Below are 22,880 nucleotides of genomic sequence, written 5' to 3' on the forward strand. Positions count from 1 at the left end.
ACCTCCCAAAGGGGACCATACTTGCTCTCATCTCCTTTATAGACGGATTTGATGCCCTCCTTCGCCCTATGCATGCCCTCATATATGTAGCCCATTGTGGGCTTTTCTCCATCCGCAACTCGCAACAAAACCACCAAGGGCTTAACAAACTGCAAAATTGAAAATATTGTGTAATTTAGAAAAATGAGCAAATAAGAGAATATGATGAATAAGTTATAAAGAAAAAGTTAAATTTTAAAATTTATAAAAAAATTACCTTCACTATCTCATCACAAGGGATCCAAAAGTCTCACTCATCAAAAATACAGTCTGCCATATCTTTCCCCGAAGTGGTGGCAGCATAGGATGAGGAAGATCACTCCTCACCAACAATCATACGTCTCAAGGCCGACTTACATCGAAGCATGGACTGCAATGTGATGAAGTTTGTGGCAAATCTTGTGATTCCTGGACGAGCTAACTCCTTCTGCTCTGTGTATTGTCTCATAAGAGCTAACACTCATGAATGATTATATACAAATTTGCACACATTTCTCGCCCTTTCTACACATCTCTTGACCCATGGGAGTTTTCCAATATCCTCCAACATGAGGTCAATGCAATGTGCGACACATGGAGTCCAAACTATAGATGGGTGCCTCTCCATCAATAGTCTACCTGCAACAACATAATTTGTTGCATTGTAATTAATGAAGTTACAAAATAGTAATTAATTTGCAAACAAAATTAGTTTGTATTTGTAATCAAAAGTTTACATGCAGCAACATAATCTGCTGCGTTGTCGGTCATCACCTGTACCACATTCTCCTCACCCACCTCATCAATCACCTCCTCTATCTGCTCACATAGGTAGGTGGCATTCTTGCAGTGGGCGGCGACATCAATGGACTTGATGAAAACGGTGCCCCCTGAAATAAAAAAATAAAGCAAGATCAATGATCATTCAGTAAATCATTAAATGAAAAATAAAAAATTAATGACTAAATGAAACTAAAATTAATCAATCACCTGCGGAAGAAACAAGAAAATTAAGGAGAGTTCTATTTCTCCTATCCGTCCAATCATCAGTCATGATGGTGCAACCTTTAGTGCTCCATATCAGACGTTGTTCACCTAATTCCTTCTTCACATCATTCACCGATTGAGTCAAAATGGGTCCCCTCAAATTAGACTTAGAAGGGGCTTTGAACCCTGCCTCGCATATGGTAAGGGCATCAACCATTTCTTGCGAATAAGGAGACCTGTCACAAATAAATTAAATGTGATAAATTAAGTATGTACTATGCAGTATGTACGAGAAAAAATAAAACGAAGAATCAAAGTATAAAAATTAAAACAATCAAACATAAATCATTTACCTGGTTGTAAAGAATGGAACACTGTCGTAGACCCAAAACCTGCCAATTGCCATTTTAGCGGCATCATGGACCTCCTTGTTTCAACCCATCCTCTCAAGCGACTGTTGGGACCTAGGAGTAGTGCGAGGCACAAAGAAGGTATCCAACCTAGATTTATGAATTCTAGGTCCAATGCTAACACTCCCAATCTGACTACCATTGACAGTGCTAGGAACATGAGTAGCGACACCTACAGAAGAAGAAGCACTACCACCAGCAGTAGCATGGTGAGTGGGACGATGTGGAGGCATGGAAGAAGGCCCTCCAACACAACCTAAAGCTTTTCCACTTCCAATGGCCGTGTGATCCTCCTTTTGCTTGTTTTTGTTTTTAATATCTTCAACCATTACATAGCACTCGCGTATGGCCTCAAGAGTTGCTTCAATGCATGGGTTGGCATCATGGCCACGCACACAAGCAATATGGTATTTCAATGTATAAATGCCTCCATAGAATATTGTTTTGCAAAACATACATTTTGTCTGCCCCTTTCTTTGCCGAGGAAAATCTTCGTGAAATTTCCAAGTAGGGTCCTTTCTAATTGGGGGTCTGAAGATGAAGAAGACATTGTATGATAGTTTTGTGAAACTTGAGGCAAATAAGAAAGTGAAGGTTGCTGCAATAAATTATAAGTCATAAGACATTACAAATACAAAAAAAAATTAATACATTCATTCTTTGTTGTGAATTCATTCTCATTGTACATTTTTTTCAAAAAAACTAAGGTAGGGTTTGTAAATTTAAAAAAATAAAAATGTAGGGTTTGATCAAAATTTCTAACCCTGCTTTTTTAATTTTTTTTTTTTTACAAACTCTACATATAACCCTACATAGTAACATACAAAAGATTTTGGAAAAAAATGTAAAACTTTCAAATGAAATGAATAGAAAATGAAATTTTTGCATACAAGAAACAAAAAAATCTCAAAAAAAAAAAATCCTACCTCTTACAACAAGCTTGAAATGAGCTGCAAACTCTTCCTATCCAACTCTTGATGCACCAAATCCAAACACAATGCAGCCCCAATGTGATAAATGGAAGAAATCTTGAGCTTCCTCCTTGCTGGTTTTTCTTCAATGCACCCTTGTTTTTCTTCACAACTCACTTTTCTCCTCCTATTTTGCCAAATGAATGAAATGAAGTTCACTTTTAGGGTTGGAGGATAAATAACAAAAAAAGAAGTTAAAAAAACTTAAAAAGATGTTTTTTTTTTGGCTTTTTCAAAGCCCATCCACGGGACTCGCCGAGTTTGGCGAGTTTATGCCAAACTCGCCAAGTCGGCGAGTCTGGCGAGTTCGCCCCCTTGACTCAGGCAAGTTCGAGTTCGAGCTCACTAGACTGGGGGGCATGACTCGGACCCGGATCGCGAGTCCGTGGGAGTCCCGTTTCTCTGATTTAATCTGTTACCTAAATTAATAGAGTTTTGTCCATCCTTAATATGGATTCCTATATTGGATTGGTTTAGTGTAGTGGATGGGATACATGTCAAGAAAGAATTTTCGTAACTCAATTTCCTTTAGTCTAAAGAAATTGAAACGTAATATTTTTTTTGCATAAGTTGTGGGTGACTCTTATAAAAGATAATGTATATCATTCTAAAATCACTGCTATTTTTCATGCCTTGTTTGTATTATGTTGCATAATCCACGTTCCCTTTATCTTTTGCTTATCTAGAGCCATGGCAATGCCACGTGTAAGGGGGGTTGTAATTGGTTGAGGATACAGTTTACATACAATAGAAATAGGGATGTTAATTTACATTAGAATGAAATCCTTTAAGAATAAGTTTCCCTTGTTTGTGTGCTTATTTTACTTGCATGAAAACCTTTTCTCATTTTCTCATAGTTGCATTGGAACTCTGTTTGATGTTCTAGAAATATGTACTTGATTCTTGACTCTAAATCAGTTTTGTATGGTCTTTACAAGGGAATTTTATATCATGCTAAGAATGCCAGTATTGTCTGTTAATTTTTTATTTGGACAGGTTTAATGTTGAATCTTCTTGTCTAGGTCAGGGTGCAGTAAATCTTGCACGAGCTGTGAATTGTTGGTATTGTGAGCATGAATGGCGTCAAGACCTTGCAGTTGTGACAAAATGGCTATCTGGAATGTCTCCGGTATATTTAATATGGATGACTTTCACTTTTCTAGGTCTTATTCAGAAAATCATTGGTAGCTATTATGGCATCTTGCTTGTGAATTGTTATATTATTTTTCGCAGAGTAGTGTTCTATTTACATGACATTTATACTGCAAACTGCGAGTTTAAATGCAATATAATTACTGGGGTTTAAAATGGGAGAAAAGCATGGGAAAACCTAGCAAATTAAAAAATGCCGAAAAAGTTGTAAAATACAAAAAAACCCTGCTATTGTTTTTTCATGCCAACCATATGATAAATAAAGAATTTGTTCAGTTGTCAATTACTTTGAAATTCTTAGTGAAGCTTAAAAACCTAGGACTTAATTTGAAAAAGAGTCTACTTCCACTCAGCTTTGAGTATTGATTGCAGGAATTGATGGTGAATGTATATTGAACAATTTGATGGCTTTGAGGGGTCGGTGGTGGTTCATAGGTGGGTCAGTGGAGGTTTCATTATATAATATAGATATAGCAAGTTTTTAAGAGGGGTTTAAGTCTTCCAAAATATTTGATATGAAGTGACTTTGAATAGAGTTGATAGATTTCCTATCAATAGGATGAAAAGATTGTATGTACAGAGAACTGAATGTTAGATGCAGAATTCTTAGAGGATTTTCTGGCATCCTTTTGTCTGGTGAAGAAAGGCCCTAATGTTTGGTAAGGTAATCTATTAACTTTTCTAGCTTTCATTGCAAGATAATGGTACTTTGTTCAAAGAATTTTATTAAATCAATTGTTTTCCAATGCACCAAGTGTTGATGTTATAGCTGCAGGAGATATCTTCTATGTTACCCCAAGTTTCCGGGACGGGGGGACGGGGGGACGGGGGGACGAGTTTCTGGGACGGCAAATTTTTTTCCCAAATTTGGGGACGGGGGGGACGGCAAAGGGGACGGCTGTATAAAATATAGGGAAAATTTAAAATATATAGGAAAATTCTAAATGTTCATATGAAAACATGGATAAAGCATGCATCTATACATTATATTCATATGAAAACATGGATATAGCATGTGTATGATACGATGAAAACATTTTAGAATGCAAACATCGAACATACAACATTATCAATAGACTCAATACTCAATATGCACTCATAATTCAGAATTTCAATTCATTCACATTGTCAATATGCATATCATAATAGATATTAAAGAAATAAAATACATAATGGAGCCTAATCAGACTCAGAGGTTAAATTTTCACTACTTCCATCAGCGCAGTTCCCCCCTATATTTTTTGACGGGGGTTTGGGGGCAACGCCCCCAACTTGGGGTCAAGGGGCATCGCCCCTTGCGGGGTCAAGGGGCAGCGCCCCTTGCGCGCTCCCTATCGCGATACAGGGCGGGGTCGAGGGGCAGCGCCCCGCGAGGCCAAAAATACTTTTATTATTTTATATAGGCATCGGGTGTTATTTTTCTATTGGCAAAAAACCCTTCATGAGATATTTCACTCCCTCAATTACGCAAAAAACATCATTAAAAAAAATTGAAAATACGACATTTTTTATTTTAATATTTTTCCCTAGCCCTAGATGTGGGGGACGTCTGGCCGTCCCCGGGACGGCTGGGACGTCCCCAATCCGTCCCCAGCCGTCCCTGGGACGTACGGACGTCCCCCACAGCTAGGGAAGCCGTCCCCCCGTTTCGGGGACGTCCCCTCAAAATTTTGACAATTTGGGGACGGGGGGGGGACGTCCCCTGGCCGTCCCCAAGTCCCCGAAACGTCCCCGGGACTGGGACGGGGGTTTTCAGGTAGGGGACGCGTCCCCGGGTTTCGTAGGATATCTTTCCCCTGTCTGCTATCTTAACTATTATTAATAGCTTATTCATCGCTGTCTTAACTAAATTGATTGTTATTCCTGCACGTGTTTCTTTTTAGTTTATATTCATTTGTTAACGGATGATTAAGACTAGTCGGGTGTTAGTTAATTCGCACCCCTTGCTTTGATGTATCACCCCGATTGGGGTCACGACTCTTCACGTCTTTTGATCGGGTATTTTATCCCTTTAATCGAAGGGCATTAGAACACACAATCAGGAGTTATATGCTGTTCTTATACTGCGATCTCTGTGAATGATCTGCTGTATAGTTCGTGGAACATAATCGGTGAATGAATGCTGCATGATACCTGTGAAAGATATACTGTGTGAGATGCCAGTGATTTATATATGCGATATATAAATGCTCAGCAAACAAGTACAATCAAATTGAACATAACACAAATATATTGTTACATTGCTTCAGATCAATATAATTTAAAGAGATATTAAATTAAATAATTCTGCAAATTTAAATTCTGATCCAAAATTTAACATGGCATCAGAGCGGGTCTAAGCAAAGATTGTGATCAGAATTATTTAAACAGCGAAATATTCTTCTCTTCTTCTCAAGGCATCTATCCTAGCATTGAAAATGGTGAACGGACTCAAGGTTGAAGATAGACTTGATGGTGTCTCTAACTTCACCTCTTGGAAGTTTAGAGTCCTAATTGCATTAAAAGAAAACGATATTCTTGAGTTCATGGAGAAAGAAGTGCTTGAGTCTTCCGATGAGATTGAGAAAACACAATTGAGGAAGAATGGCACGAAGGCCAAGAAGATATTGATTGATTCCGTGAAGGATCACCTTGTCCCTATTATCTCCAAGTTGAAGTCAGCTAGAGAAATGTTCAAAACTTTGGAGGGATTCTCTGAGATTAATAACACCAGCATAGCTCTTGCTTTAAGGCAACAACTTCATCACATCAAGATGGCTAAAGGAGATTCAGTCATCTCCTTCTTCATGTAGATTACTGAACCAAAGGATCAACTATATGCCATTGGAGACATACTTGAAGATAGGGACTTAGTCATGTTGGCACTTAACGGTCTTTCCCAATCTTGGGAGCATTTTATCCAAAGTATCTGTGGAAGATCTTAGCTACCAAAGTTTGATTGTCTTAGACAAGATTGTATTCTAGAGGATTCCAGGTTGGCAGCAAGAGGTATTGGTCGTAGCTCTCACAATGAAGACAATTATGTTCTTGCTGCTCAAACTTCAAAGAGGAAAAGAAGAGAAGGGAGAAAAGGAAATTTCAAGAGGAATAGAGACAAGAAATCAGATGCTGCTCCTGATTCAAAGAAGAAGAAGGATCTCTCTCATATTCAGTGCTTCAGATGTGACAAGTATGGTCACTATGCTAAAGATTGTCCAACAAGACCAAAGCAACATGCCTCTATTGCAGATATGAATGATGTCTCTCCTCCGAAGGAATCAAAAGATAATTCAAGTGGATTTCTATTCATCTCTACCCTATCAAGCAATGTTCCAACCGATAGTAGCACATGGTTGATTGATAGTGGCGCTTCACGTCACATTACAAGTTATAGAGAACATCTTTCAGAATTAATATAAAGAGAAACTCACCTTCAAGTGGTAATTGGAGATGATCCTTGCTATTTAGTAAAAGGTCTTGGAAACACCTCTCTTCACCTAGATTCTGGCATCCCTCTTCATTTGAGTGATGTCTTGTTCGTGCCAGGAATCAAGAGGAATCTTGTATCAATTTCAGCTTTAGAAGACAAAGGATATCAAGTTGCATTTTTTGATGGAAAATTTCTTGTTTGGCCAAAGAACTCTAGCATCAAAACAGCTCGAGTGATTGGTGTTTGTCAGGAGAGTCTATAAAGACTTTCCAATTGCCCAATTCAAGCATTGATGCATGATTCCACCAAGTCAAGTGAGCTATGGCATAGGAGACTTGCTCACCTTCACTTTGTTTTCCCCTACAGGTGTGAGTGTGTGTTTAGTGCATTGCAGATAACCAGATTATGACAATATACACAAATGCAAACAAATAGATGAACTCAATATTGCATTCTTATGGATAACATGTGCCAGTACATCAGATAACATCAAGCCTGTACTACCCTACCTCAAACTGGAAACAAGGACGACTATATAGGTGTCGACACGGTTACCCGGTGCCAACTACCGACAACCGTCAGTTAACCGCCGACCTTTAACACACAAATGAATACATACGTAATTACCTGACAACATCATCCCCCCCCAAAAGAAGATCGTCTCCGGACGACTTACAAACAAAATGGGGAATACTTTTCTACAACAGAAACCAAAATCAAAAACTAAGGGGGTGCAGAGGGCATCCTTGATGAAGAAGGCGCGGGTGGTGGTGTAGTGGTGGAAGCCAATCGCCCACGCAGCTCGTACACCTGCTCAGTCCTCCTCTTCAGATCTCGTTCTGCCACCATCTGCCTCTCCATTGCAGTCTTAACCATATAGGCTGCCTCCAACACCTCCTTCTCCCTCGTGTTGATGCTCTCCAATGCACTAGCCAATCGAGTCTCTAACAGAGCTCTGGATGCTCTCTCCTCCTCCAATTGCGTCTCCATCCTCGCCTTGGTTGCCCTTTCCTCCTCCAACTGCGTAACCAAGGTAGACTTATCTGCTACCAGAACGTCTGTCGCTGCCTGAGCCTGTGCCAATGTAGCCTCAACCTCCTGAAACCTAGCAGCCATCTACTCCCGAGCCGTCATTGCTGCTACGCGCAAGGCCTCAGCGTTGGATGCCATATGCTGTGTCCTCTTGAGCTCATAGTAGCCTTCTCGGAAGGCCTGCTCCACCTGTCTCAATAAGGTCTGCATCCGGGTCTCTCAAACTCCCTCAGTGAGGCGCCAAGCCTCCAGCATCCCCAGGTTCTCCGTCTCAGGCCACCCGCCAGACTCAAAACACCTCACAAACTCTTCTCTGCATCCAGTGCTGACAAAAGTCAACAATCTCTCCATCCGTTCTACCACCGCGACATCCTCCTGGAGTCTCACAAAGGTCACAAGCCACTGAGCTCCTAGAGTCATATCAGCAATGAATCGCTCAAACTCTCCCAAATCCTGCTGTACTCCAACTGTCACCCCCTCATCTCTGTGAGGACTCATCACTACATCCGTGGGGGGTGAGTCAATCCTTTGAAGCTCCCTACTACTTGGAGAACTCTCTCCCTCGAGATCAATAACATCTAGAGAATGCATCTCCTTGCGTGGAGATAGAGTAGCCTCGCCTACAGGTGCCACGGGTGTGAGCTGATAGCGGCTCAACCAGGCACTGAGGTCATCCTGGAATGCACGTGTCTCCACCATTTCCTCCTCTATATGACTCGGCACATCCTATTGAAGGGAGGCCTCCACACCCTCCAAGATACCTGGCTACTCTACGGAGTCCACCACAGGGACTTAATCTGGTTTTATTGCTCTTTAATCTCCTTGCACGTGCCTCTGGTATGGTCCGGTCTTTTCTAACTCCTCACCGTACGAACTTGTTTCTTCTTGGTTGCACTGTCCTCACACGCCGTACGAACCTGTGCTTGTTGGCCGTATGGTTTATGTTTTGGCAATATAGATTTCTTGCTCCGATTGTATGATCTCTTTTGTGTACGACCCTTTCCGTACGACCTTACCGTTCTTTTCCGTACGGTTGTGTGTTTTTTTTGGTTCGTATGACCCTTTCCGTACGACCTTACTGTTGTTTTCCGTACGACCATGCTTTTTTTTTTTCTTTTTTTCTTTTTTCTTTTTTGAACTCGCTCACCCGGTGGGGTCCTTCGAGTGCCTCTCGTGATACAATTTTAGTTTCGACCTGTTTACGGCGTCTGGCACCTCCTTCCCGTCGAGCGTCCACAATTTAGTTGCTCCGTTGGCATTGACCTCACGCACCTTGAAGGGACCTAGCCATCGTACTTTAAATATTCTAGGTTTGATTTCGTTCCGCCCATTGAATTTCAATACTAATTACCCCGGAGTAAATCTCATTCGCCTATGATGCTTGTCGTGCCAAACCTTCTGTCTTTGTTGGGCCGCCTTTGTGGCCCATTGTGCTATCATTCGCCGTTCGTCCAACTTGTTCAAGGCGTACAACCTCTCCCTTAGGCTCTCCATGTCACCCAGCCGATTCTCGATGGCAATCCGAAGACTCGACACCATGAACTCCACCGGCGCCACGACTTCTTGTCCGTACATCAATTGAAAAGGGGTCTAGTCGGTCGTCACTTTATACGTTGTCCGGTAGGCCTAGAGTATCGATGGTAGTCGTTCCTCCCAATCATCTTTTTCGACCCCACATGACTTATAAATGACAGACACTATTATTTTATTGGTTGCCTCGGCTTGCTCGTTCACTCGAGGGTAATAAGGGCTTGACAGGGAGTGGAAAATTTTAAACTCCGTGGTTAGCAGTCGGATGATGTGGTTTACGAAGTGGCCCCCCCCCCGATCACTTTTCAACTGGATAGGAATTCCATATCGGGTGATGATTTGTTCGTAGATAAACTTTGTCGTGCTGACTACCGAGTATTGCATAGGCCGAAGGGAATTGTGTTAGATGCATAGACGCCATCTTCCACCACGAAGGTTGTCTTCAACTTATTCTCCTCTGCGATGAATATCTGGTTATAACTAGAAAATCCGTCCATAAACGAGTATATTTCGTGGCCGACCACTTCCTCCAGAATGGTGTCAGTGAATGGCATAGGGAACGGGTCCTTAAGTGTGACTGCATTGAGGCACCTGAAGTCGACACAGATTATGATCTGATTAGCCTCTTTCTTCAGGGATATCACTATCGGGGATACCCACTTGCTGGTTTGCACCTTAAAAATGATCCCCGCTTCGAGCATACGCTCAATCTCGTCATTTACCCTTGCCGCATAATTCTTGTTCATCTTGTACGACCTTTTCCGTATAGGTACGACTCCTGGTACCAAAGGAATCCGGTGTACACATAGTTCTGGTGGTACGCCCTTCAAGTCTTTATAGCTCCATGCAAACACGTCCTTATATTCCATGAAAATTTTAAATGCAGCAGCTTTTAATATAGGGTTCCAATCATCACCTACCAGAATATTCTTAGGCGCAGCTTCTTCACCGAGGTTCGTGGCTTTTACGGAAGGCTCCTCGTACCGAATGGGTTTTGCCATGTGAAACTCGTGTGCCGGTGCTTCATTTACGGGTGCGTCCCCTTCCGTGTACTCTCCGTATGTTGGCGGGAACTTGTTCTCCTCTGGCTCCTCTATTTGGAGCATGTTACACTGGAACAACTCATAATCCTCCATCTGCCAATGGAAGAGTCCATTCAATGAGCATATGTTGTCCTTTGAGCAATCGTCCAGTTCAAACACTCCTTCGTTATTTGGTTCCATGTTGTCTTTGCCTTCGTAGGAATCCCACTCCCATATGTTTGAGTCTTCTGAATCACAGTCCGATGCGAGCTCCTCGGTGACGGCCTAGTTCATGAGGTCAATGACGTACTTCCGTCCATCTTTCTCCATGGAGAGGGTGTTCTTCCAATTGTGATTCACCTTTGCTTTGACCAGCCACCCTCTCCCTAAGATGGCGTCGTAGCCCTTCTTCTTAAGTGGGATCATCACAAAATCCAAGACAAATGGTTGTGTTCCGATCATCACTTGTTGTGCCACAAGCGTTCCCAGGGGTTTTATCCCATGTTGGTCCGCGCCAAGCAAGTTAAAAGTTGGTGGCCATAGTGTTGGTTTGCCAAGCTTCTTCTAGGTACAATGGTGTCCGTTAGGATGGTCTCGAGTATGCCCATTTCCACGACTGCTGGATGCTGATCGTTGTTCAATGTCAGGATCAAGGGGTTTGTTGCCGACCCGCCAGAGGCATCCGTACCTTGGGTTATCCGACTCTGCGCGGTTATTTGTAATGAACGCAAGAGTGCCGTACGTAGTTGAGGCATTGTTTCCAGAAGGTCCTTCACTTTTACGGGTATTTCTATCTGCAATATTTGCTTCAGAATATTTTCCTCTGCCTCCGAGCGGGAGGTACTTGCTGCCTCGTAGGTGTCCCTCTGTTGTGCCATCATCTCTTTCTCCACTTGGGCTTTCGCCTCCAGTGTTTGTTGTTTCTCCGTAGGTGGGTCAAGGTAGGTTGCTTTCTTCGTCTTCGACCTTGTGAGAGCCAACACCGACTCCTCCATTCCCGTTCCCTTGATGTTTAGTAGGTTGACCCCAGATTTTGGGCAGTTTCTGTCGTCACGATCTCCTGGTCCACACCACTTACACAACTTTTGCGGGGTTTCTTCCGTTGTGCAGTCTCTGGCGAAGTGCCCCCACTGGTTGCAGGCCCTACACTGGATCATTGGTCGCCCTTTTGCGTCGTACTGGATCTGGCTCCAGTTGTTATTGTTATTGCTTTTTCCTCCCCGTCGATTATTCCGGTACCCGCCAGATGATGCATTGTTATTGGTGGGTTGGGACGTGCCCGCTATTGCGGACACTGACGGCTGCTCTTGTGTAAAGAGTCTTTATTGATTCCTTGTCTTCATATTATAAGGGCATTCCTTCGTCGAATGTCCCATTATTTGGCAAATGTCACAACAGGGCTTCTTCAGGCAAGAACCTTTCGTGTGCCCGTCAGTTCTGCATTCAGTACACCATAAATCGCCTTCCTCGGTTTTGCTCGTGCTCCCCTTCATTGTTTTAAACTCTTTCATCATTCGCTCCATGTCTTTCTGGAGCACTTGGATCTTCTTGCTGGATTCCCCGCCGTTGCTGCTTTCTTCCAAGGAGTCGTCTTCATCGGACGAGGATTTGTCCTTCTTTTTAGGTGTTTTATGTTCACTCTCCAGGTCCATCGCCTTGTTGTACACATCGCTGTATGATGTGTGCGGTACAATCTTCATTTTTTTCCAAAGAGAAGGCCTCCATCTTCCCCAACAACTCTTTCAGCCTCCGGCCATACGCACAGACCGTCTCCTTTTTGCCTTGTTTTGTACTGTAGATTTTGGCCACAATTTCATTATCGTCTCGTAGTAGCCGAAACTCTACTTGAAATTCTTTTTGTAAGTTAGCACATGTAGTCACCTTTTGTTTATCTATGTCAGAGTACCAATCAATGGCTACTCCCCTTAGCGTGGCTGGAAATTGCAGCACCCACTCAGCCTGGTCCACCACCCCATTGGCGGACCAGATGGTCTCACATGTACGACAATGCCGTATGGGGTCTTCCTTTCCGTCCCCCGCGAACTTTGGCAATTTCTAGTTGTTTGGCATCACACTTCTTGGTTGCGCTATGCGTATGCCTCCCGAACCCGATCCTCCAGAGGTTGGTCCTCCAGAAACTGGTGCGTTGGTTCCTACTACGTGACTCTGACTTTTAGGATTGGATGCTGCCGAGCCAAATAGATTGCTTCTCGTACCGTGCCCCTGTGTCCCTCTTTGTTCTCGGTTTCGGTCCCCTTCTCCCTTCTCGTCTCGTTTCCCCTAAATGGTGTGTACGGATCGACCGTACTCCTGTCACCGATCTCTTCCAACGTGAGGGACAAATCCCCCAACCGTTTCCTGGTGGTTTCGATTAGCACCGCATCTTGGCCCTCGCCAGAGCCATTGGTGCCATTTCCGCCGCTTCCTTCCTTGACAATCCTCTTGAATCTTCTTCTTCGTTCTGCTTGTTGTTCGAGATTTAATGCTCGTTGGGTGGCTTCAGAGTCCCCTACGTATTCCTTTTTGTTTTTGTCCTTATTTAGTCGATTGGGCATTAATTCTAAATTCTCCTTATGAAATAGAACAAGACATCATATTAAAAAGAACACTTTTATTAATTCATCCCTTATATATAATGTATGTCACTGACATACTCATTACAATGGGGGTGTTCTTGTTTATTCTCCTTTGCCCGTACACAGTTCAGGGATTATTTACCCCTCGCTCGGTTTCATCGCGCTCCTCTTCTTGGCGCTTGTAAAACTCCTGTAGGATTTGTTGTCATCGGTTCCCCCGATAGGTGTCTTCCCCGCGGGTTTGAAGAGCCAAAAATGCCTGTGCCAGAAGGTTGGGCAAGTTGCTCATCAAACGATTTACCATCGGGCTTATACCAAGCGCACTCCACACAACATCCTCTGGAACATCCTTGGTGGTGGGCTTTTCTTCGTACGTGTGTTTTGATCGCCACCTGGAGGATGCAAGAGAAATCTTTCGTAAGTGCTAGTTCTCCCTCGAACAGTTCTTCAGGCTCTTTGTTAGGGTTACTGCTCGTCCCTTCGAGCAATGGTTGTCCCCTTATCCATGTGCCATGTAGTATATTCCCGTGCTCCAGATTAATTTCAGTAGCGGCGCCAGATGTTTTCCCCTACGGGTGTGAGTGTGTTTAGTGCATTGCAGATAACCAGAATATGACAATATACACAGATGCAGACAAATAGATGAACTCAATATTGCATTCTTATTGATAACATATGCGAGTACATCAGATAACATCAAGCCTGTACTACCCTACCTCAAACTGGAAACAAGGACGACTATATAGGTGTCGGCACGGTTACCCAGTGCCAATTGCTGACAACCGTCAATTTACCACCGACCTTTAACACACAAATTAACACATACATAATTACCCGATAACACACTTTAGAGCTCTTCCATCCATGGAGAAGATGGTTACCAGCCTTCCAAAACTCAGTTAGGAGCATGATGGTACTTGTAGAGGATGTGCAATGGGTAAGAATACTAAGGGTCCTTTTCATAGTAGTGAAAGTAGATCAAAATGTATTCTAGATCTTGTTCATTTTGATTTGTGTGGATCAATGTCTATGGCATCCTTGAGTGGTTTTTGGTATTATGTAATTTTCATTGATGACTACTCTAGAAAGACTTGGATTTAGACGTTTAAGGAATCTGAAGAAGTGCTTGAGAAATTCAAAGAATTTAAGACTCAAGTAGAAAATTTTTCCGGGAAAAGGATCAAGGTTTTGAGATCTGATAACAGAGCAGAATACACCTCTAGAAGCTTCCGTAATTTCTGTTTTGAGGTAGGGATTAAGAGGGTGTTTTGTGTTCCTTATAATCCCCAACAAAACAGAGTTGCAGAAAGGAAAAACATATCTATAGTTGAGGCAGCCAAAGCTATGATCCATGATCAAGACTTACAAAACCTTCCGTTGGGTAGAAGCATCCAGAACTGCAGTGTATGTTCAAAATTGTAGCCCTCATCGAATATTGGAAAACACGACTCTTGAAGAAGCATTTAAACTTGAAGTTAGTCATTTGAGAATCTTTGGTTGTCATGTTTATATTCACGTGTCTAAAGATAAGAGATCTAAGTTTGAACCATCTGGCAAGAAAGGAATATTTGTGGGTTATAGTGAATCTTCAAAAGCCTACAAGATTTACAATCCAGGACAGAAACAGATAGAGATCAGCAGGGATGTCACTTTTGAAGAAGATATTGCATTCAAAAGACCGAAAGGTTCATGCATGGAGGTAGATAATGAAGACTAGGAAACTCCTCAGGACATGGACGTTGATCATACTCCTGAGATTCAGAGGGAGTCTACTGAACTTGAAGAGGCTATTGATCTAGTTGGGCCTTTGGAACCTACTGATGGTCCAAGAGATATTTATATAGGTCGAAAGAGACCTCTATGGGCTAGACAAACGATGCAAGATGCAGAAAAGTATGCAGCTCCTAGAGGCACATTCAAAGAAAGCAAAAGACCACAAAAGTTTCCAAGCTATCTGGCATCAATGAGGCACATCATTGAGTCTGAGCCTTCCAGTGTTGAGGAGGCATCAACTCAGCAACTATGGAAAGATGCTATGACAGAGGAGTATCAATCCATTCTCAAGAATGATGTTTGGGATGTTGCACCTAGACCAGAAGGGAAATTAGTTGTATCTTCCAAATGGCTTTTCAAGATCAAGCATGCAGCTGATGGAAGCATTGGAAAGTACAAGGCAAGATTTGTGGCTAGAGGATTCTCTCAGAAAGAGGGAATAGATTATGAGGAGACCTTTGCTCCTATTGCTCGCTATACATCCAACGGGAATATTATTACTATTGCATCAGCTAAAGGATGGAGGCTACACCGAATGGACATCAAGACAACATTCCTTAATGGTGTAATTGAAGAAGAAGTGTACAGACATTGAACAACCAGATGGGTTTGTGATTCATGGAAAGGAATCACATGTATGCAGTTTAAAAAAGGCATTGTAGCAAGTACACAATTGGTTATACTTGCCTGACCATTATGCGAATGAAAGTAAAACCACACGAATTCAGAAAGCATGGAATCAAGGAAGCCCATTAAAGATCAGAAGTTTACTAAAATTTGTATAACTATTTAAACCACACGAATTCAGAAAGCATGGAATCAAGGAAGTACAAAATCTTTGGATGCAGATGTATTAGCTTTAATAAGATATGATACTCTTTGTTTTTTTGTTGATCTGTGTGTATATCCAATTTGCAGTCATTGTTTGTTACAAATGGTGTATCTGTGAAGTTCTCAAACTTCACTCTAGAGAATGTTTCTTCCAAGCTCTGAATGATTGTTACTCCTATGCATTAGAAACTCTACAATCTGAATTCTAGAATCTGGTTTTATTAACGGGGTTTCTGATTTTGAAGGTATATTTTACCTATATTTAGTTACAGAACTAGTTTTATGTATTCAATAATTACTGTTTTCATTTTCTAACACATTGCAATAAGAAAACAGTATTATAAAAATGATGTTAGTATTTCTGTTGGTGATGAATTGAGGTAGACTATTTTTTGTTGCAATTTGTTTGCGTATGTGATGGACATATATTATCCTGTTGTAATCATTGATCTCAATATGAAATGCCGCTATAAAAAATTAAATTACTGTATTTATAAGATTGGGATATTTTTTTGCAGTATAGGTGGATTAATGCAGGTTCAAATGCTTCAGCAAACTCTAAGTTGATTGTTGAGGAAAAGAATCTTTCACATCAACCTCAAACATCAGGTGGCTTTCCCTTCTGCATTTGAATTTTAGCATTTCACCTTTTTTGTTATAGTAACATAATTGAAAAATAAAAGATAAGGATCTTCATTGCAGCTCTAGGATAAGGCGTCGAGTTCGGCACATACTGAAGTTCCTATCCTTCTAGAAAATTATAGAAATTGGCAATTGAAGTGAGATTCATATAGTGATTTTAGCTTGTAGTAATTTTACTTGTATACTATGTTATGGGTTCTTGGTGCCGACCCTCTGGATCCTTATATATATATATATATATGTTTTTGCACTAATGAACCAGCATCAGGATTGAATGCAAATCTAACCCAATCCCATATTTCTTTTGTCCAAATCCACAAACCAAACTGGCAAATCTGAACCTGAACTAGTATCAGGATCAGTAACCTAGCTGTTATTTTCTATCTTGTGCAAAATAACCAAGCAAGTGGCAGTAGCCTGAAGGACAGAAGTCACTAAAATAAACTTGGGGTTAGACTAGTGACCCAATAGCTGAAATTCAAACGAGTAGTGCAAGTCACAAAAATCTTAAATAATGACTGGTAAAGCAACAAAGGATAAAAGAATCTTTAAAATTCTGCCGACAGACAGTATGCTTACTACAATTCGCTGGTAAAGCGAGTAAGGTAATACTTGGGGATATTTCAACAGCCTTGTTTATAAATAGTATGGATGTCTAATTCTATAGCTTGAGTTGGGATAAATTTTGGTTACTCAAGCAATGGTGGAGAATAAAGTCAGTGTAAATTTACATTGAAGACTGACTGAATAGTTATATGATGACTGAGGCACTTGACACATGGCAAAACCATACAGATCATTGAGTTATGTTCACTTTAATAAAAAGTTCTACATGTATATTTACATGCCCATTTACCATTTGGATTATTTATTTCACCAAATTGACATTTCAGCCTCATTATATATTAAACAAGCCATGTTTTAGCAGAGATATTGCTTCTGTTGATATAGATAAGTAATCTGTTTTTGACTTTTATTTTTGGTGAAGTATTAGGGATATATGTGCTCTTTTTCATGCCTATTTTCAGGTGATGAGATACCTCCTTTGAATTCATTCTTTAGTTGTCCAAGTCCCTTCAGCCTCATTGGGTCATTTTGGTTCTTCTTTGGGATGTGGCAAATCATTCTGAAATTGAGATATATTTGTACCCACACAATGATCTCTGCGTTAAATATTATATGTTAGACTTCTGTTTATTTACATCACTATAGTATTAAAAAACACTATTATAATGGGTTTAATATTTGTCAGTATAATTGACAATTCTAATGCTAAACATGTGTTGCATAAATATTTTTGTGCTGATTAAAAATCTATAATATTTGTTAGTATAATTGACAATTCTGATGCTAAATATTTTGATTCTGATCTATATTCCTTTCTCATACTGTTCATGTAAATAATATATAGTATTCTAAAATGATAATGTAAAGGCTGATATACTTTGTTCTGCAGAAGGAACAAATGATGACAGATGAATTATCCATAGTTTTCTCTGTGTCTATATGTATATATAAATACACTTGATGAATAAATGTCTATATTGATCAATTGCCAGTTTTTAGCTGGGTTGTAATCATCATTATGGTCTTGATTATATATGGACCAAAAATGCCAAATTATTTGATTATTCTGATGCTAACTATGCTGGTGATTTAGTTATTCTGATGCAAGAAATATATAACTATAGCTATATCTTTTACAAAATCATAACAGCAGTGATTTAGTGATATACTGTGATTTATATGAGCAATCATAACAGCAGTGTAATGTTAATCATAGGCATGCAGAAACATATGTATATTGTTACATCATTATTATGCTATGCACAGAAAACTTATACCAAACTGTAGTAACCATACGAGCGGCTGAATATTTAATATCTTATAAATTATCCAATCTGAATCCTTCAATCTCTTGCTGTGTATTATAATGATTATACTTTACACATTTCTACATCCACACTTATCTCAAAGATCTTCTTTTTTCCTTCCACTCTCCGGCCTACCAATCATTCTTTTAAATATGGTCTTATATCTTTCATATACCCTTTCAAGAAAGGATGCATTCCTTTGATATAAGACCTCTCTTGAATAAGACATGTCCTATCATTAACATATGTCTTCCTTAAAAACAAATTAAATTTTATTTAATATCCTCCAAAGCGAAATTGCACCCCTTCATATATTACTGTTTTTCTAATGTTTGTTTGCACCCTTCACAAACTTATACAAATCACACCTCTTGATTGATTACATCTTTTAATCAACAAAACTGATGAGATCACACCATTTTATCTGCTCTCAGATCTTTTAATAGGGTCGCTTTATGTTCATTTCTGACAACAGTTTTGTCTCTTTTTATGGTCTTAACTAATCCTATTTTCTTTTAATAAGCCTTCAATGTGGTTATTGCTGTCTTAAATGTCATAATCTCTGCTTGTCTTATTGTAAGTAAGTCAGCCAGCCGTCTGTCATGAGTAATTTCCTCATTTTGTTTGTAATGGAATGACCTAATTTCTGGGTGGGGCATTACACCTAGAAGGTTGCAATTGTGTCTGCAGCCTATTGCTAGTTTGCAACGACACCTCTGCCTAATGTTCGACATCATGTGCATTGAGGTTATCCAATTCAATCTTTTTTGCTTCTATTGGACATACACTCTCCATAACTTTCCTCTCGAAATCAATAATCTCACTCTTTCTGAACAAGGAGGGCCCATCATCCTATGTAATCTAGTCACTATAAGCGTCAATCTAATACAAATTACTGACCTCTTGTGATTTGCCATTCAATTTTCTTGTGTAAAGCCAAAGGTTGTATTGCACAAAAATTAGGTCATTGAGGCATTGCGAGATTGTGTTTTTTCATGTGGATGGTGTCAAACAAACTCTAGTTGTGCTCACAACCAAAAGTGTTACAAAGTTTGAGACAAAATCTGGAGGGCTAGCTTTTTGAAGATTTGGGGAATTCTCATCCAGATCTATGCACTAAAAACCTTGAAATAAGATATTTAAAAGTTTGTGAACAAACAATATTTTACTAATAATTGTTATTTGTAACTTGTAAGATATAAGTAAAGACTTCAACTTTTGTTACCCAGTATCTTGGTGGATCTATAATGAGGTCTCTCAACTCAAAGTTGCCTATTATCTTGGTGGATTTATAATGAGGTCTCTCAACTCAACAAAATGTAGAGGTCTCCCTTTTGAAGATATAGGGTATTTGCTCCTTAATCTTTATTCTAAGAACTTGCAAATAATAGGTTGAAAAGTTGCAAGAAAGCAAAATTTTATCAAGAATGGTAATTTATAATTAGTAATACCTAAGTAAAAACTACAATTTTTGTTGATTTTTCTTGTATAGTGTTGATGTGTTTTTTATGCACATGCGAACACAGAATAAAATACCGAAGTATCTTATCCTCTCTTGAACAAAGTTCCCGACTACTGAAGATCTCGCTGAAGGATCAGTCGGAGTAACTCCAAGGTTCTGTTATGTAGGATCTCTACGTGTGGATAAGCTCTTTGTGGTATGATGTGATTTTGTTGGAATCACAAGGGGACTTACACTTGGCGACCCAAACGTCTGATTTGCTTTGAATATTATTGGAACACAGGATTTCACTAGCCTAGATTTTGAAAAAAAGAAAAAAGGATGAGGGCGAGGAAAGGATCTAATTCTGACACTAAGAATGTAAGAGCAATGAATGACCTTTTGATGAAATTCTAAGTCTTGTTTTGACATCCCAGGACCATCTCCACAAGGTTAGTGTGATCTTCGGAGGAAAGCTTTATGATGTTCAAATCATCACTACAGGCATAGACACCATCAGGCTGATGCATGTCAATGAAGAAGCGACAATTGAAGTTAAGCTCAAGTTGAATGATTCCAGTTGACTACACAAGGCAAGTCTGCAATCAACAAACTGCTAGTAGTATGGATATACAAATTTCACCATCAATCAAACACATTTCTTCCACTCATCTAATAACATGAAATCAAATCTGAGAAGTATAGAGACCATGCAAATTGTTGAATCGACCCATAGATTTCACCATTTCTTCAATGAAGTTTACAAGTCTTTTACAACAACATCTTGGCAACAATCTTTGCCATCTCTTTCTATTCTACTCTAATTGCTATTCTATCAACTGACTATTCACTATTTCTAACTATTCACCTTCTAACTATTGACTATTGACTATTGACTATTGACTATTGACTAACTATTAGCCTTTACAAATGAGGAGCCAGGGCTTATATAGTGCCCTCAATACAATTTGATGGCTCAGATCAACTTGAGATCAATGGCTGAGATTTTACAATGAAAACCCCAATTAGGGTTTGTTACAACAAACTCAATTCTGGCCAATGAAATAATTGCATTATTTGGACACATGTCTTCTCTAGAATATTCGACCAATTGATAGCCGGGGTAGGTACATTGAAGTTTGTTTCATCTTTGATGAGTCAGGTACATTGAATCTGGACACGCTGAGGTGGACCAATCCGACTGGAGGAGTGATGATTAGGATGCCACCTCGTCTGACACTTGTAACTTGGTAGATATTCAATTTGATGTTGCTGAGAAGCTAGCTTTAATTAACTCTTTTGAAACTGTCTGCTTCTTCAACGAACCCTTGCTTTAACTTCCTTTGTCTTCGATGTGCAGGATGGATGGTGTACCTTTCCTTCGAATGCTGGTCTGGAAGAGGTCGTCCCTGATGATGTTGGACCGGAGAAGGCTGTCCTTGATGATGCTGGGCTGGAGAAGGTCGTCCTTGTTGATGCTAGACTAGAGAAGGTCGCCTTTTAACTGCAAGACAAACAAAAAGATGATTAAGGACACATAATAAATTCATTTCAACATAGCATTTTATACCTTAAATCATCAACAAGAAGACATCAAAATTAAGTTTGTTCAAGAGTCTTTCCAGGGACAGGCCCTATAAGAATTTCGCCCTGGACCCTCTGGAAGTGTCAGGAGCGAATTTTGCACTTTTGGACAAATTCCATCATGTCTTTATTCCAAAATACCTTCCAAGGCAAGCATACACTAGTCTTTTCTCCACCAAGGCTTGGCTTAGCACAAAATTTGGAGGATAAGATGGTTTTTTAGGATTTTCGCTCTGGACCCTTTGGAAGGGTCAGGAGCGAAAATCTTATTTTAGGCTTATTTCCTCATCTTTTCAACTCCAATCCACCTCCAAGACCAAGTACACATCGCCTCACTCCTTTCTAGGCCATAAAAACCAAAAACTTGACTTGATTTGCAAGGAAAAAAGGGTGATCCTAGGAATTTCGCTCTGGACCCTTTGGAAGGGTCAGGAGCGAAATTCTCGTTTTGGCTTCAAAATTTGCATTCTTGGTGACCAAAATCCACTCTAAGGCAATCCAAATGACTTCTCTCACCCTTGTCTAGGTTTGATTTTGCTCAAATTTTGGAAGAACAGATGGTTTTTAGGATTTTCACTCTGGACCCTTTGGAAGGGTCAGGAGCGAAAATCACTTTTTAGGACAAATTCTACCATTCAACTCACCTCCAAGGTCAAGGAAACTTTGCTCCATCCTTCCCTAAGCCATAAAAACCAAAAGCTTGACTTGATTTGCAAGGAAGATAAGTGATTTTAGGAATTTTGCTCTGGACCCTTTGGAAGGGTCAGGAGCGAAATTCACCATTTGGCTCAATTCCTTCACATTTGATAATCATTGATAAGTCAAAGTTATTTCTAAGGACCTCTTCCATCAAAACTCACCTTAGTCAGCACTAGGCTTGGCACAAAATTGGGAAAAAAGGTGGTTTTTGAGAAAATTCGCTCTGGACCCTTTGGAAGGGTCAGGAGCAAATTTCTTGTGTTGAGCTCATTTCTTCATATTTGATGACTCTTACCAATTCAAGGACATGCCTAAGGCCACCTCTAATCTTGACCCACACTAGACTTGGCATAAATTTGAGGGAAAAGATAGGTTTTGCACAATTTCGCCTTGGACCCTTTGGAAGGGTCAGGAGCGAATTTCATGATTTGCTTGTTTATCCTCATTCAATTCCATTCTTTTCACTTTGTTTACTTGGACTCTTATCCTTGGATCCCTCTCCCATGCTTGCAACATTTCGCTTGACCTTAAAGTGACTAGAAAAGAGAATTTCACTAGAAATCATGGCCAGGGACAGGACCTATAATGAATTTCGCCCTGGACCCTCTGGAAGGGTCAGGAGCGAAAATCTCATTCTTGACTTGATCCTTCATCTTTTCCCCTCCAATCTTCTCTAGAAGGTAACTAAACATCATTCTCATGCAAGGAACAAAGTCTTAAGCCCAAGCAAGGTCAAAAAGGTAGGCTTGTAAGGAATTTCGCTCTGGACCCTTTGGAAGGGTCAGGAGCGAAATTCACCTTCTTGGCTAGAATCCTTCATTTTTTCAAGGCTTTCAAACATTTCCAAAGTCCAAACATGTCCACACTTCCCTTCAAGATACCTTGCAACTCAAAATTTGGTCAAACTAGGGAGGAGATGAGCCTTAGGA

The 22,880-nt window shown here is 40.3% G+C and overlaps 1 protein-coding gene across 4 annotated transcripts in view; it reads left to right on the plus strand.

The window, feature by feature from the left end:
- The window catches only part of LOC131052566 (mediator of RNA polymerase II transcription subunit 16), a 133,601-nt gene that overhangs the window by 47,988 nt on the left and 62,733 nt on the right, over positions 1-22,880 (plus strand). For 3 of the 4 annotated variants that reach the window (XM_057987153.2, XM_057987168.2, XM_057987159.2), the window contains exons 5-6: positions 3,414-3,515; positions 16,230-16,320. In XM_057987153.2, coding sequence (XP_057843136.1) covers positions 3,414-3,515; positions 16,230-16,320 — 193 coding nt within the window. Of the gene's footprint in view, positions 1-3,408; positions 3,516-16,229; positions 16,321-22,880 lie in introns of all 4 variants that reach the window. The other variant, XM_057987175.2, reaches the window with a different exon arrangement.

The sequence above is a fragment of the Cryptomeria japonica genome, chromosome 8 (genome assembly GCF_030272615.1).
Source record: "Cryptomeria japonica chromosome 8, Sugi_1.0, whole genome shotgun sequence".
Taxonomy (NCBI): domain Eukaryota; kingdom Viridiplantae; phylum Streptophyta; class Pinopsida; order Cupressales; family Cupressaceae; genus Cryptomeria; species Cryptomeria japonica.